The 14,684-nt window shown below is 39.3% G+C and overlaps 2 protein-coding genes across 2 annotated transcripts; both read left to right on the forward strand.

Moving 5' to 3' along the window:
- Nucleotides 1-864: 864 nt before the first annotated feature.
- On the forward strand, nt 865-1,329 carry LOC121369760. The gene has a single exon (XM_041494819.1). The coding sequence runs from the start codon at nt 865-867 to the stop codon at nt 1,327-1,329; it is 465 nt and encodes a 154-aa protein (XP_041350753.1).
- A 2,102-nt stretch (nt 1,330-3,431) lies between these two features.
- On the forward strand, nt 3,432-4,211 carry LOC121369761 (uncharacterized protein F54H12.2-like). Its single transcript, XM_041494820.1, has one exon. The coding sequence runs from the start codon at nt 3,432-3,434 to the stop codon at nt 4,209-4,211; it is 780 nt and encodes a 259-aa protein (XP_041350754.1).
- Nucleotides 4,212-14,684: the final 10,473 nt, after the last annotated feature.

Raw genomic sequence — 14,684 nt, forward strand, 5'->3', positions numbered from 1 at the left:
CGGATGGCAGAAGTTGGATGATCCAGTGATGGAACATTACAGACTGTCCCCTAGATGTCCATTTATTCGAAGAGCGAACACAATGCTTCTATAAACATGTATTGATTGTATGTTTGAACTGTAGTAAAAATTAAAGTTTAATCGTGTTTTAATTTTGTTTGTTTTGTGTTTTGCTATAAATAGGGATGTTGTTAGAAACAGATGTCATTTGTTCGAAATGGCTGATTGGGAAGAGTACTTACGCTCCATCTATTACGATCCCAAACATCCGGGTAGTTTCTCGGGACCTGCCAAATTGTACACGGTCGCGAAAGAGGAGGGGAAATTTAATATTTCCCTAAAACGTATCAAACAATGGCTGAGAGGTCAAGAGACCTACACCATGACGAGGCAGGTGCGACGTACGTTTCCACGAAACCGGACGGTAGTGGAAGGGTTAGACAGCCACTGGCAGTCCGATTTGATGGACACGGTCAGCTTGGCCAAATTTAACGATGGGGTCAAATATTTACTGATCGTCATCGATCTGTTCTCCAGATATCTTTGGATCTATTCACTCAAGTCCAAAACGGCTGCATCGATGGTCGAAGCCCTCACAAAATTATGGGATTCCCAAAACAGGCGGCCCAAGATATTTCAATCCGATATGGGAGCCGAATACACGGGACACGTGACCAAACTGTTCTTTAAAGGACGTGGTGTCATTCAGTTGTTTTCCTTAAACGAAACAAAGGCCAGCTATGCTGAACGCGTGATCAAAACCATCAAAATGCTTATTTACAGACACATGTTAAAGACAATTTCCTACAGATATCTGGACGTGTTACAGGACATCGTTCAGATTTATAATCGTACACAACACGCATGTTGGGACAGAGTCCGGTCAGTGTCACTAAGAGAAACGAGGGCGAAGTCAGATTAGCTCAATATCTTATCAAGAAATCTGATAAATCCCCAAAGAAAAAGTCAAACTTCACATCTGAAGTGGGAGAAAAGGTGAGAATCAGTCACCTGAGGGGAAAGTTTGATCGGGAATATCAAGAAAAATGGTCGGGGGAAATCTTCAGTATCGAAAGAAGATACTGGTCTCAAAACAAAGATATGTACAAACTCAAGGACTGGGGTGGTGATTCTATCGAAGGGACATTCTATGCAACCGAACTTCAAAAGGTGACAGAAAATCCAGACCAGGTATACAGAATACAGGAGGTATTGAAAAAGAGAACTCGGAACAAAAAGAAAGAGGTATTGGTCAAGTGGCTTCATTGGTCCAGTAAGTATAATTCGTGGATTCCCGAACCTGACCTGATTCGGTACCAGATGATATAAAAGGACCCAACACATGTTTGACTTTCATTAGCATGGAATCAACCGTGGAAGCACAACCTCTGTCTCGAAGTCATTCTGGCGATACCTGGACTTTTTTGGGGAAACGTGTGGCCAAATCGGAAACCGTTTTCTTTTCTCAGATCATTGTCATATACGTCGTGGTCATTACGTGTATTGTTAATTTATCTCTAGAAAGAGGTAATTCCAACTTGTGGACGGTACTACTCAGTAGTAGCTTGGGGTATCTGTTACCGAATCCTAAGATTAAATCTTACAAGCACCATGGATAAGTATATCACCATTCGAAGTACCGATAGCACCACTTACTTTTCAGACAACCAACCCTGGTCTTTTAGAGTCAATCTTTATGACAGACTATGTTTGGGCAAACAGTGGGTGGTAGCAGCCACCGAAATCACCGTTCAGAATTGGAACGTCTCGAGAAAATCGGACTGTTGCAATATTTACGTGTGTTCCAACATTTGCCACAGTTCACACGTTGGGGAAAGAAAAGAACCTCTTTTGAGGCGAGTATGTCTCGGGAGGAATAAAAAAGAAAGATCATTTCAGTTTTCACAATGCCATTACATACCTCTGAGACTTGAAGATCTACATATCGTGGACATCTATATAGAAGATGCAGATGGTAACCCAGCCTCATTCATCACGGGACCAGTGACGGTGACACTTCACGTGAAGCCTCAACCTTTTTGGTTTTGAAAGATGGCCCAGTACGTATTAAAACATTTTGAATATTTGAAACTGATGACAAACATTCACGATTACCACATGACATTGGGATTGCTGAATGACATGAGTGGAGAACAGATGTTGGCCTTGGTGACGATCGCTCGAGAATTACTCGAAGGTCGCATTAACATCAAGATGGGACAAAAACGTAGGTTTTTACAGTCTAACCCTAACAATGGTTATGTGAACATGCTCAAATTGATCGCATCACCGGTCGTGACAGACACAACTAGGAAATGTATCCTGAAACGGAACACGCCTCTGTTAACCTTCATTTTGCATGTCGATCACATGAATCAGATCAAATCAAAGATCATACGATCGGTGGTCACGGATCGCTGGAGACACGAGGGTCGGCTCGTCTTTCTATAAATAGGACCTTGATCGAAACAACTCGTCATTTAAGAGAGAACATTTGAAGGAGCAACATGTCAGACCAGTACAAGTTGTACATTCCCGACGTGGACAAGTGGACCCGCTTTTACAAGTTGCAAGCTTTAGGCAAACTTCAACCTCATTTTCCCGTTCAACGTGGTGGGAAAAGTCAGATGATGTACAGCGTGGATCGATGTCTAGAACTCTATGATCCCACGTGGAGAAAGGAGAAAAAAGAAGAGGACAAACACTCGGAACCGGAAGTGGTCATGGTCTCACCCACGCAACAGGTGGTGGAACAAGCCAAGGCCGTGCAGAGACGTCTTCGGAAGAGTATAAAAGGGAAAGCAACACCAAAGTTCATCAGTTCGTCGAGAAAGCGCAAAGGGAGCACATCGAGCAGCAGCAGAAAATCCAAGAAGAAGAAATCGGATCGTTTTAGTCAGTAGAAAAAAATGGCTGCGTACGTGAATAAAACTGAAGAAGAGGCCCATGCCGAAGAATTCTCAATCTTTGAACTTCCACGTAAATTCACTTCTGTTGAAAAAATATATTACGAAGATACGAGACCCACGTCCCAGATCACGACGGAGAACAGTCCTGTGGAGTTTAACATTTATGGACAAGGCATCGATTACGTCGACCTGAAACGTACCAAACTACATGTGAAAGCCAAAATCATCAAAGCCGATGGCAGTGCTTTGGTCAAAGATGAAAAAGTGGGACCCGTCAATCTGTGGCTTCAAAGTCTGTGGTCGCAAGTGGATCTGACACTCAATGGAAAACTCGTCACCACCTCGACCAATCTGTATCCATACAAGAGCTACCTGAAAGTGTTGTTGAATGGCACGTCCACGGCCAAAGAATCGTCTCTTCAGTCTCAACTCTACTACAAAGATGATGCATAATACATAGACAGCACAGATCCTATAACAGGCATCAATGTAGGTCTTATTAACAGAGGTGTATTGTGTGAAATGAGTCACACCGTGGATATGGAAGGACCACTCTACGAAGACTTTTTCGACATCAAACGTTATCTCATCAATGGCGTCAATCTACAGATCAAACTGTTCCGGACCAGACCTTCCTTCAGTCTGATGGTAGAAGAAGATAGACCCGATTACAAAGTCAAGATCGAAGATGTGTACCTCAGGGTCTGCAAAGTGCGACCCAACACAGCTATCATCACGGCCCACGCCAAGACGCTGCAGGACACAGAAGCCAAATATCCGTTCACAAAGAGTGACATCAAAGTGGCCTCCATCCCTCAAGGGCAACTGAGTTTCACCTGGGATCACCTGTTTCAAAACAAATGTCCCAACAAAGTCGTGGTGGCACTTGTCTCTGCCGAAGCACTGAATGGCAGTTACACTAAGAATCCATTCAATTTTCCCATGTACGATCTCGACACGATTGCCTTGTACGTGAATGGTGAATCGTTACCGGCTCAACCGCTACACGTGGGCAATAATCAGTACATCTCGGCCTACAACAATCTGTTCGAGGGGAGAGAATCCATCGGACTGGACGTGTCTAGAGACGATTTCGGGAGTGGCTATGCTCTGTTTCAGTTCACACTGGAACCTTACCACTTGAAGGAAGAATACCTGGATCTTATAAAAAGGGGCAATCTACGTCTCGACTTACAGTTTAAAAAGGCTTTGCCAGAAACGGTCAACTGTTTGATCTACTCAGAAGACAACGTTCTGCTTCAAATCGACGGAGCCAGGAATGTCTTGTACGCGGAACCATGAACACGTTACAGTTGGAATGTGCTCTGAACGCTGATCCAGTTACGAGACATGTCAGAGTGTATGCTGCAGATGAACTTCCACGACACCGACTGACCAGTTTTCCAAGAGGATTCATCATCAACACAGAACCCTCGACCATGAAAGGACAACACTGGGTGGCCATATGGTTAAGCAGTGCTACCCATGGTGAATTCTTTGACAGTTTTGGAAAGCCTCCAGCATATTACCAGAGACAGTTTCAAACGTTCCTGCAGAGAAACAGTGTACACACTGGTTACAATAAAAGGGTGCTTCAACACGTGGACAGTGTCTCGTGTGGACTGTTTGCTTTGTTCTACATAGCAATGAAATCGACGGGATCTTCACTCAGAGACATTCATAACTATTTCTGTTCAGACATGAGAATCAACGAAGCTATCGTGCATGAGTTTGCCTTAACTTATTTTAATCATTGTACATTGTAGCTTTTGCCCTTCAGGCCTATCGATGTAACCCTATGTGTGTCCATTTTATATATGTGTAGTCGTCTCTAGAGAGACCAGAGATTATAATTTAGAAATAAATGAAAAAACAAACCAAAATTCCACTAGCCCACACAAGTCCCGCTCGAATCGATGGACGGTTGGGAGGTATGGCACTGCGTTTTGTTTTTACTACAACATCAATACAACATCGACACAACATCGACACAACATCAATACAACACAACAACAGATATATTTTCAAACATTTTATTGGCTCCCGTTTCCAACAGTGAAGATAAGGGTTAAGGAGCAGACCTTTATTCCACTTTACAACGATTTCCATTTAAACTTCTTTATTTTCTTCTTAGGCTTTTGTTCCAGTGACCTCTTCTTCTTCCATTTTCCTTCTTGAGGTATGCCTGGAGGTGGCTCGCGTTTTCGTATGGGTGGTGCAGTCTTGATTTGCACGTCAGTCACATATCCAACAGGTGGCGTCTGTTCAAACCCTTTTCCATCTTGACCTTCTTCATGACATGGGACGTTCATCACCTGTCCTTTTAACAGTCGCTTGTATTTTTCTTCGGGAACCAGAATGTGTTTGGTCACGTGTTGCCCCATGCAACGTTTAAGAGGGGTGCCACACTCTGTAACACGAGTAAGATGACTCCAACTCGCAGCAGCTGTTTCTTCTTTTTGTCAGAAACTGTCTTGTCCCCCAACACGCGTAGCACTTTCTTGTGTTTCCTCAGCTTTTGGAGTGCTTGTTTGGAGAGGGGAACGTCACCGTGTAATATATTGGCCACGATGAATGTCAGAGTTCTCAGTTGATCATTGGTAATGCTTTCCAGCAGTAGATTTTTCTGTTTCGTCGATTTACCAGACAAAAAAAACCTATGAACAGCAATTGAAAAGACGCGACAAACGTGGATACAGTTTACGATTTATATGATCGCTCTTGAAGATGGGGAATTCTTGGTATACTGGCATCTGGAATACTGCCACAAAAAAGATGGAAAGCAATTTAAAGCTGTTGTCTGGAAACAATGCATTTTTAGCGGCATTTACTACGTGCTTTTGTCAGTTCTGAGATGTGAATATTAATAAATTGCTTACTAAATAAAATGCATTAATTTTAATAAATGCATAAATATTCATAAATTGATTGGTAATAAGCCAATATAAGAAATGTATGTTATAAATACAGATGTAGCAAGCTAATTTAAACAATACATGGAAACCATACTGACGTCCAAAAGAAATTAATTATCTTTACAAGGCTTGAAATTGTTTAATAGAAAACGGTATGGTGAGATGTGAAAGTATCATGAAGTTCAACATCTAAACATCACAATGTATTTCGTGATACATGCAAAGTGTTTGAAAGGAAATAGGATACTACACAGGTTCTGCCCTAAGGGGAGGGGAGGCAGGAGGCATGAAATAATAATGAAAGTAATGGGAATAAAAGAAACACTAATGCGTTGACATCACCAGGAGAGAAAAGGTGACACTGCCAGATGTCGTCTCCCCCCCCCCCCCCCCCCCCCCCCCACCCGGTAGTCCACAGAGTTAAAACACACAATCAACTCTCACACTCATTCTTTCTATAACCAAAAATAGAAAAAAGAAGAAAAAAGAAGATTAAAATGTGTTAGACAGCAATTGCCTACTAAATAATATCCTCCTTTAAATAACAGTTACTACTGGTTATATTATAATTTTAGTTGCTTCTACATACTGTAGATCTTGAAATTAACGCGTCTCTAAATTAATGCAAGTGACGGTGGGCAGACTAAAATGCGACATGAAATTAATGCGAGTGGCCTCCCTTTGAAATATTACTTTCCTAGCAACACACGTCCGTGTACTTTTTGGTTCAATCCAAGTTACGGTTGTCTTCAATTAGATTGTTTTGAGATATTTTATTGATCAAAAAAGAATCAAAAGGATTGCACAACAGGCAGAGCCTATATAAGTGCTCTCCTAAACAAGATGGACATCAGACAATATTCATAATCGTTATATATCTAAAGCATAATAACAATGTCCAATGGCATAAAATATTTAACATAATTAATATTTTTTATATATAGTAATAAAAGGTAGAGAGTAGATAGAATAGAAATGAGATAGTTGAGAAAAATATGATAGTAATGATCCTATTGTTGGAGCTAACCTTATATGGGGAAGTAAGATCAGAATAATAAGTTAGTTCAACTCGAATCTCTTACTTTCAGCTATATATTTATGTACTGTGTTAAAAATTAAATTGTTTTCTTCAATTGGTAGGTTTATTGACCCGGATAGTAGTAGATCAATGTCTAAGATATCAAGGTAATTCCGGAACGATGCAAAGAAATCATATCTTTGTCTGATGAACAGAGGGCAGACATAAAAATAATGAAAATTATCTTCACAGTTATCTCCACATGCACATGATCTTCAATGAGATCAACTTACTAACATATCTGTGTACACATCAGTTAACCTGTTTAGTCCTTAGTGTTTTTGGTGAGGCCAACTCGAAGCATATTTTGCAGCGTTCAATTATGTATCGTGTATGGTTACATAAATCTGAGTAAACATTAGCATATACATGTACCATTACAACTATATCTTCCTAAGAATGTAGACATATTTCAAAGTCATAACAAAAGAACAATTCACCCAAGTTGCAGTGAACTTGAACAGTGAAATCAAAGAAACGGTCGACCTCAGGATTAGCGTGCTAAAACCCATTCACACGCGATGTATTGTGTCGGCTTTTGATAGGATAGCCAAAGACCCTGCAATCATCACGCGTGGCTGGCATCTTGTTAGATTATTGTACAGTTAGTATGTCTCATCTAGAATGAATTGTGCTCCAGTTGTTTTATAAATGTATTAGAATTTTAATCTTTGTTTTAAAACAGTGTGACACATAGCTTGCTGGACTAGTCAAAAATTAGTCAGACTTGCCTTTCTTTCTAAAATTATATTTATATTTAACATTAAATTTATTATCATCTAATAATTTTTTAGCATTATCATCAGCTAGCTCATTGCCAGCGATACCCACATATGCAGGTACCCACTCGCAGGTGACTTTATGTCCTTTAGTAATGATGAAATTAGTAATATTAATAATGTTTGATATATTGAGAGCTGCTGAATTTGAGTTTGAACAGAGCTTGTAAAGAACTAAGAGAATCAGAAAGTATTAGAAACTTTTCTGTGGTCTTAGCCAAGTGCGCTTTGGCTCGGATCCATTTAAGGGAAGAAAGAATATCAATTAGTTCAGCAGTAAATACAGATAGGTTATTTGGTAATCTAGCTCTGAAGTTAGAAGGAAGATCGGGTAATTCCGGCATGACATGAAAGACCATGCTGGTTTTCCCAGACCTAGGGTCTTTAGAGCTATCTGTATATATGTAGATAAAATCATGATAATGATCATTTAAAGCTGCTTTAAAAATTATATTTTTGAACGGATCAAATTCAGTTTTTAGAACTTCCTGTCTACGGATTAGGGGTATATCTAAATATTGTATAGTCCAGGGAGGCTCTAAAGGTGGAGGGTTAGTTTTAAGCTCTACATCAAGCAGATCCAGGTTGTTTGCCATCCTATGGATATGGTTCAATGAGGATTCAGTATCATTAACATATGGCAGATTATTTGGGCTCATTGAACTTATAGGATGGGTAGAAATGAGATTTCTGACTTTAAACCAATGTTTTAGTGCTTGTTTGGTATGCCTAACTTTAAGTGGAGAGATATTGAGTTCCACAAACAGACTGTCAGTTGGTGTACCCGGAAAGATCTTGCCAATAATATGAAGTGCTTTGTTATAAACCATCTCCAAAGGGTTGAGCTGGTGCTCAGATGCGCCTCCAAAGACCTGAGATCCATATTGTAGCCTGGAACCTATTAATGCTTCATAGATCATTAATACAGATTTCCTATCTACTCCCTAATTAGTGGCTGATAATACTCTTAATAAATTTATGTAGCCTGTAAAATTGTTAACTGTGTACGTAATGTGTTGTTTGAAGTTAAGACATTTGTCAAAAGTAATTCCCAGGAATTTAACTGTTTTAACTTGAGGAATTTTGATGTCATTATAATACAAATCTAATTAACAAATAGATTATTTAAATCATTTTGAATATTTTTCTTAATTTGTTTTTGACACTTTCCAGCATGCCAAAAAGCTGTGTCATCCGCAAAAGGTCCTAGACTTAGCTTTGTTTCTGTTTTGGAGTTACCTGTTAAAGCATAAGCTAACACTACAAATCTAAATGTACATATATTACTCGTGTGTACGTCCAACACCAAAATATACACATTTTTAATCTCCACTTATGCTAACTGGTTGTAAAATGTTACTGAGATGCAATGTTAATTTTATATGGTTGATTAAAAAATATAAAAACAATTACTGAATATGTAACAATTGCCATACCACTGTGGTGCTGTTATAGTGTACGTCCGACACCATAAAGCATGTTTATTTTTTCCAATTTTGAAGCAAAGTATTGATATTTATGCAATACCAGTGTGATATTAGGAGACATTTTGCTTCCCGCAAAAAGTGTCTATTATGTTTTAAAAGGTAAAAATCATACTTGGAACTAACTGTATACATCTTCATAAAAAAAAATACAAACTGGAAATTTTGTAGAGGATCACAACTAACATGGTAAATGTGACGTCACATTGGAGGAAACCACTTTTACATTCAGTGGCTGCACTTTACTATTTTGAAATTCTCTAGTTAATAATAATAATAAAATCTTTATTTATAGAAGATAGCTCAGTTAGTTTAGACTATTCTCCCCTGAGGTCTTCTTATTAATTATAACAATAATAATAACAATAATCATATTAAAGTCCGATCATGTCCACATGAGTGGCCTCGTTAAGGCCGTTAGGGTGCACAGCTTGTAGGGACGAGATGGGTTGCATCCCGTCAAGAAAACCCCTAGATTGACAGTCAGTAGACGTTGAAGGTGTAGTGCTGTGCTGAAATACAGATCTTGAGAAGCCGGATCCGTCTGGACGAGAGAGAGAATCAGACTAGGGTATAGTCCAGTCGTCATGGGTTGGTATAGTGGTGCGGACGGGCCCGACTCCGGAGGATATGAGATGGTATCACAATAAAACAAAGTAAAGTCTAGAAAATAGTAGGGGCCGACCCCGCTTCCTATTTCTTCTTAGAGTGGGGCGGTCAATCTTCCAGTGCTGTTAGGACAGGCTCGGACATGTAGAGACTAAACGCGAACAACCGTGGCGTTCTGCAGAATGGCCGTCATACGAGTCACGAAAAAACAAGTCAACATAGTCAGACAGAGAAATGACGTGGAGGCGAGGAATCTCGCTAAAAAAGAATCCAACCTGGTGGTGCAGACTGTCGGACGAGAAGCGTTCCAGCATTCAATCAGTTCCAATGGCCGCATACATCCCAGTAGAAAACTTCACTTCGCTGATAAAAACAACAAAGTGAAGGATCCCCAAGTCGAGCCGCGAAAGCACGTGCAGTGTGCACAAGCGAAACAAACAACTCTTACCGTGAGGAGCTCCACACTGGGAATGAAGCACACGGAAGCACGTACAAACAAACACGTCTTACCACGAGGAGCTCCACACTGGGAATGAAGCACACGGAAGCACGTACAAACAAACACGTCTTACCACGAGGAGCTCCACACTGGGAATGAAGCACACGAAAGCACGTACAAACAAACACGTCTTACCGCGAGGAGCTCCACACTGGGAATGAAGCACACGAAAGCATGTACAAACAAACACGTCTTACCGCGAGGAGCTCCACACTGGGAATGAAGCACACGAAAGCATGTACAAACAAACACGTCTTACCGCGAGGAGCTCCACACTGGGAATGAAGCACACGAAAGCATGTACAAACAAACACGTCTTACCGCGAGGAGCTCCACACTGGGAATGAAGCACACGAAAGCATGTACAAACAAACACGTCTTACCGCGAGGAGCTCCACACTGGGAATGAAGCACACGAAAGCATGTACAAACAAACACGTCTTACCGCGAGGAGCTCCACACTGGGAATGAAGCACACGAAAGCATGTACAAACAAACACGTCTTACCGCGAGGAGCTCCACACTGGGAATGAAGCACACGAAAGCACGTACAAACAAACACGTCTCCAGACTGGGAATCTAATAATTTGAGACCAATATTATCAACACCTGCTGCTTTTTTTCACATTTAAATTCAACAATGTATTAAGAACCTCTGCGTCTGATATAGCCCTGAAGGTAAATGGAGGCACATCCGATAATTTTTTATAAAGGTACTCATTCAGAATTTTAGGATTAAAAGTGATATCTTCTGTCTGTAGTTTGTCAGCTAGCTCAATAAAATATTTGTTAAAAACACTGACAATTTCTTTAGCAGATGTTGCCGTTCTGTTGTCATGTTTTATTTGATTTGGAGGTGGTGAGGACTTTTAAGAATGTAATTCATTTATGTGTTTCCATACTTGACTTGTAGACTGGTTTTTATTTATGGCTTGCTTGTAGTAATTTTCTTTTTCCTTTTGAATCAGCAATGTAACTTTATTTCTCAAGTGTTTATATGTTTACCAATCCCTTTTTTTTTTTGAGCTTTGTCACGTAAGTGCCTAGCATCATTTATTTCTGGATTTAGACACAGATTATGTGTGGAATCAATAAACATAAAGTTACTGATCACAAATAAATTAAAATATTAAAATATGTCACGTGCACCTTGTTCAGGTCCCTATAGTCATGGGGGGCTGCCACAGCCACAGTTACCCCCATGTTATATGTCTTTAGCTTTAGAATAATTACTTTTTTCAGTGGTGCTATCATCTCATAGTCATACATGTAGCTTGTGATAATTATTCTTGTGTCACTTGTCATTTGTATGTGTACACTAGTCACACGGTAGCCGCCTTACCCTCCCCCACTCCACCCCTTGTAGTCATGGGTTTTACCTTGAATATTTTAATGGGGTTCATGTTTGTACTGAACTAGTAAAGTTTATGGCTAATATTTAAGGCTTTTTTCAAAACGAAAAACTGCTTTAAAGAAAACACATGGCCAAGGGGGGGAGGGGGGTCATCCCCACCCTTCTGAACCCCCCTCCTGTGATGCACCTGGTAATTGTTTTTCATTTTCTTCAAACAAAAATAATAAATACTAGGTCAAACTATGTTTTTGTTTTTAATATCATCTTGTTTGTTGATTATAATGGCAGTTTTTCAAAACTCATAAAGTTGTATTTCACACAAATACATCCGACACCATAAACATGTTTTAGTGTGTGATTAAAACACAAAGTTTTTACATCTAATATACAGATAAAAATCTACCCTATAGGAATAGGACACAATATTTCTAATATGCCCTCACACATCACAGAGAATTAGACATAACCATGTATGGGCGAAGAATTGCAGTTTGTGTGCATACATGTACGTCCGACACCATGCCTATTTTCTCCTGTACACTTTAAGTGACATAAGGATGGAATAAAGTTTATATATAACAATGGTGCCCTAGTTGGTTCTTACAATGTATAACAATAAAAAGTTTTGTAACTTTTTGTACATCTATGTAATGCTTGGCTGAAATGTCTGAAATGTATGCAGTGTTCGAGATTAACGATATCCCGATATCCCGATATCCCGGGGATACCAGAATTTAATTTTGGATACCAGACTTCAAGAACCCAGTACTGGCCAAACATTTTAATCGCGAACACTGGTATGTACTACACCAAAGAATTGCCCATGTGCAACTATTAAAAAAAATAAGGTGCTAGAGTCATGTAAACTAATTTATTTATCATCCTAGTTTACGAACACTACCAATTTCCGACGATTAATTCAGTCGTTATTGTTCGTAAAGCCGAAAACTACATGTAGCTATTCGGGGTCGCGTTTTTGTCAAAATGATAAAACGCGTTTAGAGTTGCGGCCCTTAGCTTGGTGGTCACAAACAAAACAAAATGGAGGATTCCCAAGTCAAGCACAAGAAAGCACGTGCAAAGAAACACGTCTTACCGCGTCAAGCTCCAGACTGGGATTTATTTCACGTCGTCTTTGCATAAAGTGAAAAGTTTTCTTTATTACAGTCTTCGAACAACATTACATTTACGTTTCACCCACCCACCCCTACCCCAGCCATTAAAACATTAGATTTGCAGCTGGGCCCAATTTTACAAAACATCGTAAACTACATGTAGCTTTGCACGTAAACGTAAATCTACGACTAAATCACAATTTGTATTACTATTATAGTACAACAAATATACAGTTAAGGAACTGTAGCAAAAGTATATGAAGCCAAAAGAGACTAAATCATTTAGTCTCTATGCAGACCCCTCTCCCCCCCCCCCCCCCCAAGAGACTAAAATAAGAGCAACTTTGGCTTCACATTGGTGGAGTGCTCAAGGTGCTATGTGAACCAGTTTGTTTTTGTTGAAAGAGACCGTGAGAGCTTTGACCCCCGTTTACCTTCAACAAAAACAAAATAATGAATATCTAGATATAAATAAAAAGAATGTTGTTTTTTAATTCTCATTAATAAAATGAAAGTTTTGATAAAACCAACCAATCAGGATCTTAAAATTAAAGTTTTGTTATTAAGAGGGCTCAGTGCACAAATACGGTATTGAACTGGAATAAGCCCGAGGAGGGGGGCGTGGGGCAGTTCATTACTAGCCAAGTGTGTGTGGGGGGGGGGGGGAGGGTGCTCACGGCCAGGGTCTTCCATTCAAAGGACCCAGGAAGGAAAGAAAAAACGTGACCATGCTTCATGGCTGGTTGTTATGGTACTTTGCCCTTGCTCAGTCTATATAATAACCAGAGAAGTCTAAAAAATAAATGGTTTAAATAACGATTTCATACGATCTAAGCCGGAGCTTACCAAAGTAAATACAGGAAATAAACACAGATAGTTTTTCAACTCCTTTTGTATTTTTAGAGGGTGAAGCCTTTTTTTCCAAAACAAAGACGAAATGACCCTAGTGGATTCTTTGACCCCCTCCCCCCTAGACAAAACATTTCTTTTGGGTTCAAAATACTTTTGCTACGGTCCCTAAAAGGACACGTATTTCATTTTCTTTTGTCCTTAAAATGCTCCATCTTCTGTAATGATGTAATTTTCTTTGTGAAATAGATGCCGAACACTTGTAAATGTATGCCCGGTATAAACTGCTAGTCACAGACATAAACGTATGATGTTTTGTGAAATAAGCCCCAGAATGGGCCTGGTGGTTAGGTACGTTTACAAATCAGTGGCAGCGGTTCAATTACCGACAAAGGCCGGTTAAGCTTTTTTACAGTTTGAACATTTTAAATAAGAAAATGTATTTTTAAACAAATTATATCAATTACCCCCGTAATATGTAATAATAATAATAATAATAATAATAATAATAATACAATACCAGACTAGGCAAGGCTAAACATTGTATCCGCCTCCATTTTAAATGTGTCATTTTGTTTGTTGTAGTTTTTTTTTTTTTTTTTTGTTCTTTTTGGAGGAGGAGATGGGAGGATTGTTTTGGGGTTGTTGGGGGGGGGGGGGGGGGGGGGGGCTTTGATTCCTTTTTCTTTTCTTTTTTTCTTGTTTTGTTTTTGTTTGTTTGTTTGTTTGTTTTGGAAAAAATGTACTTTGGAAATAACAAAAATGTTCTATGACATTGTTTATGTGCAGTTTGTGAACACAGTGGTCTGTATATAAATCAAACAGCAGTATCCGCCCATAGTAAATAATGTTGTCTGCTCATGGAGTTTGAAATTATATTTTCCTGATTCGTTTATCCTGTAAACTCTGTTTAATTAATCTTTTGTTAATCTGTCTCTACCTAGTTGAGATAATTTTTGTATGTACGATAAACACATTTTAAAATATAAATTGATAGAATATGACTTCAAAAACTTCGTAAACCGATGACATTTTTCACTATTAATGTACAAGAAAGGACCCAAATTGTTAAATATTCATACCAAATTTTGGG

Source organism: Gigantopelta aegis, chromosome 4, assembly GCF_016097555.1.
Source record: "Gigantopelta aegis isolate Gae_Host chromosome 4, Gae_host_genome, whole genome shotgun sequence".
NCBI classification, from domain to species: domain Eukaryota; kingdom Metazoa; phylum Mollusca; class Gastropoda; order Neomphalida; family Peltospiridae; genus Gigantopelta; species Gigantopelta aegis.

Excerpts from the sequence above, each read along its gene's own strand:
- LOC121369761 (XM_041494820.1), top strand. The coding sequence starts at position 3,432 with ATGAGTCACACCGTGGATATGGAAGGACCACTCTACGAAGACTTTTTC.
- LOC121369760 (XM_041494819.1), top strand. The coding sequence starts at position 865 with ATGTTGGGACAGAGTCCGGTCAGTGTCACTAAGAGAAACGAGGGCGAA.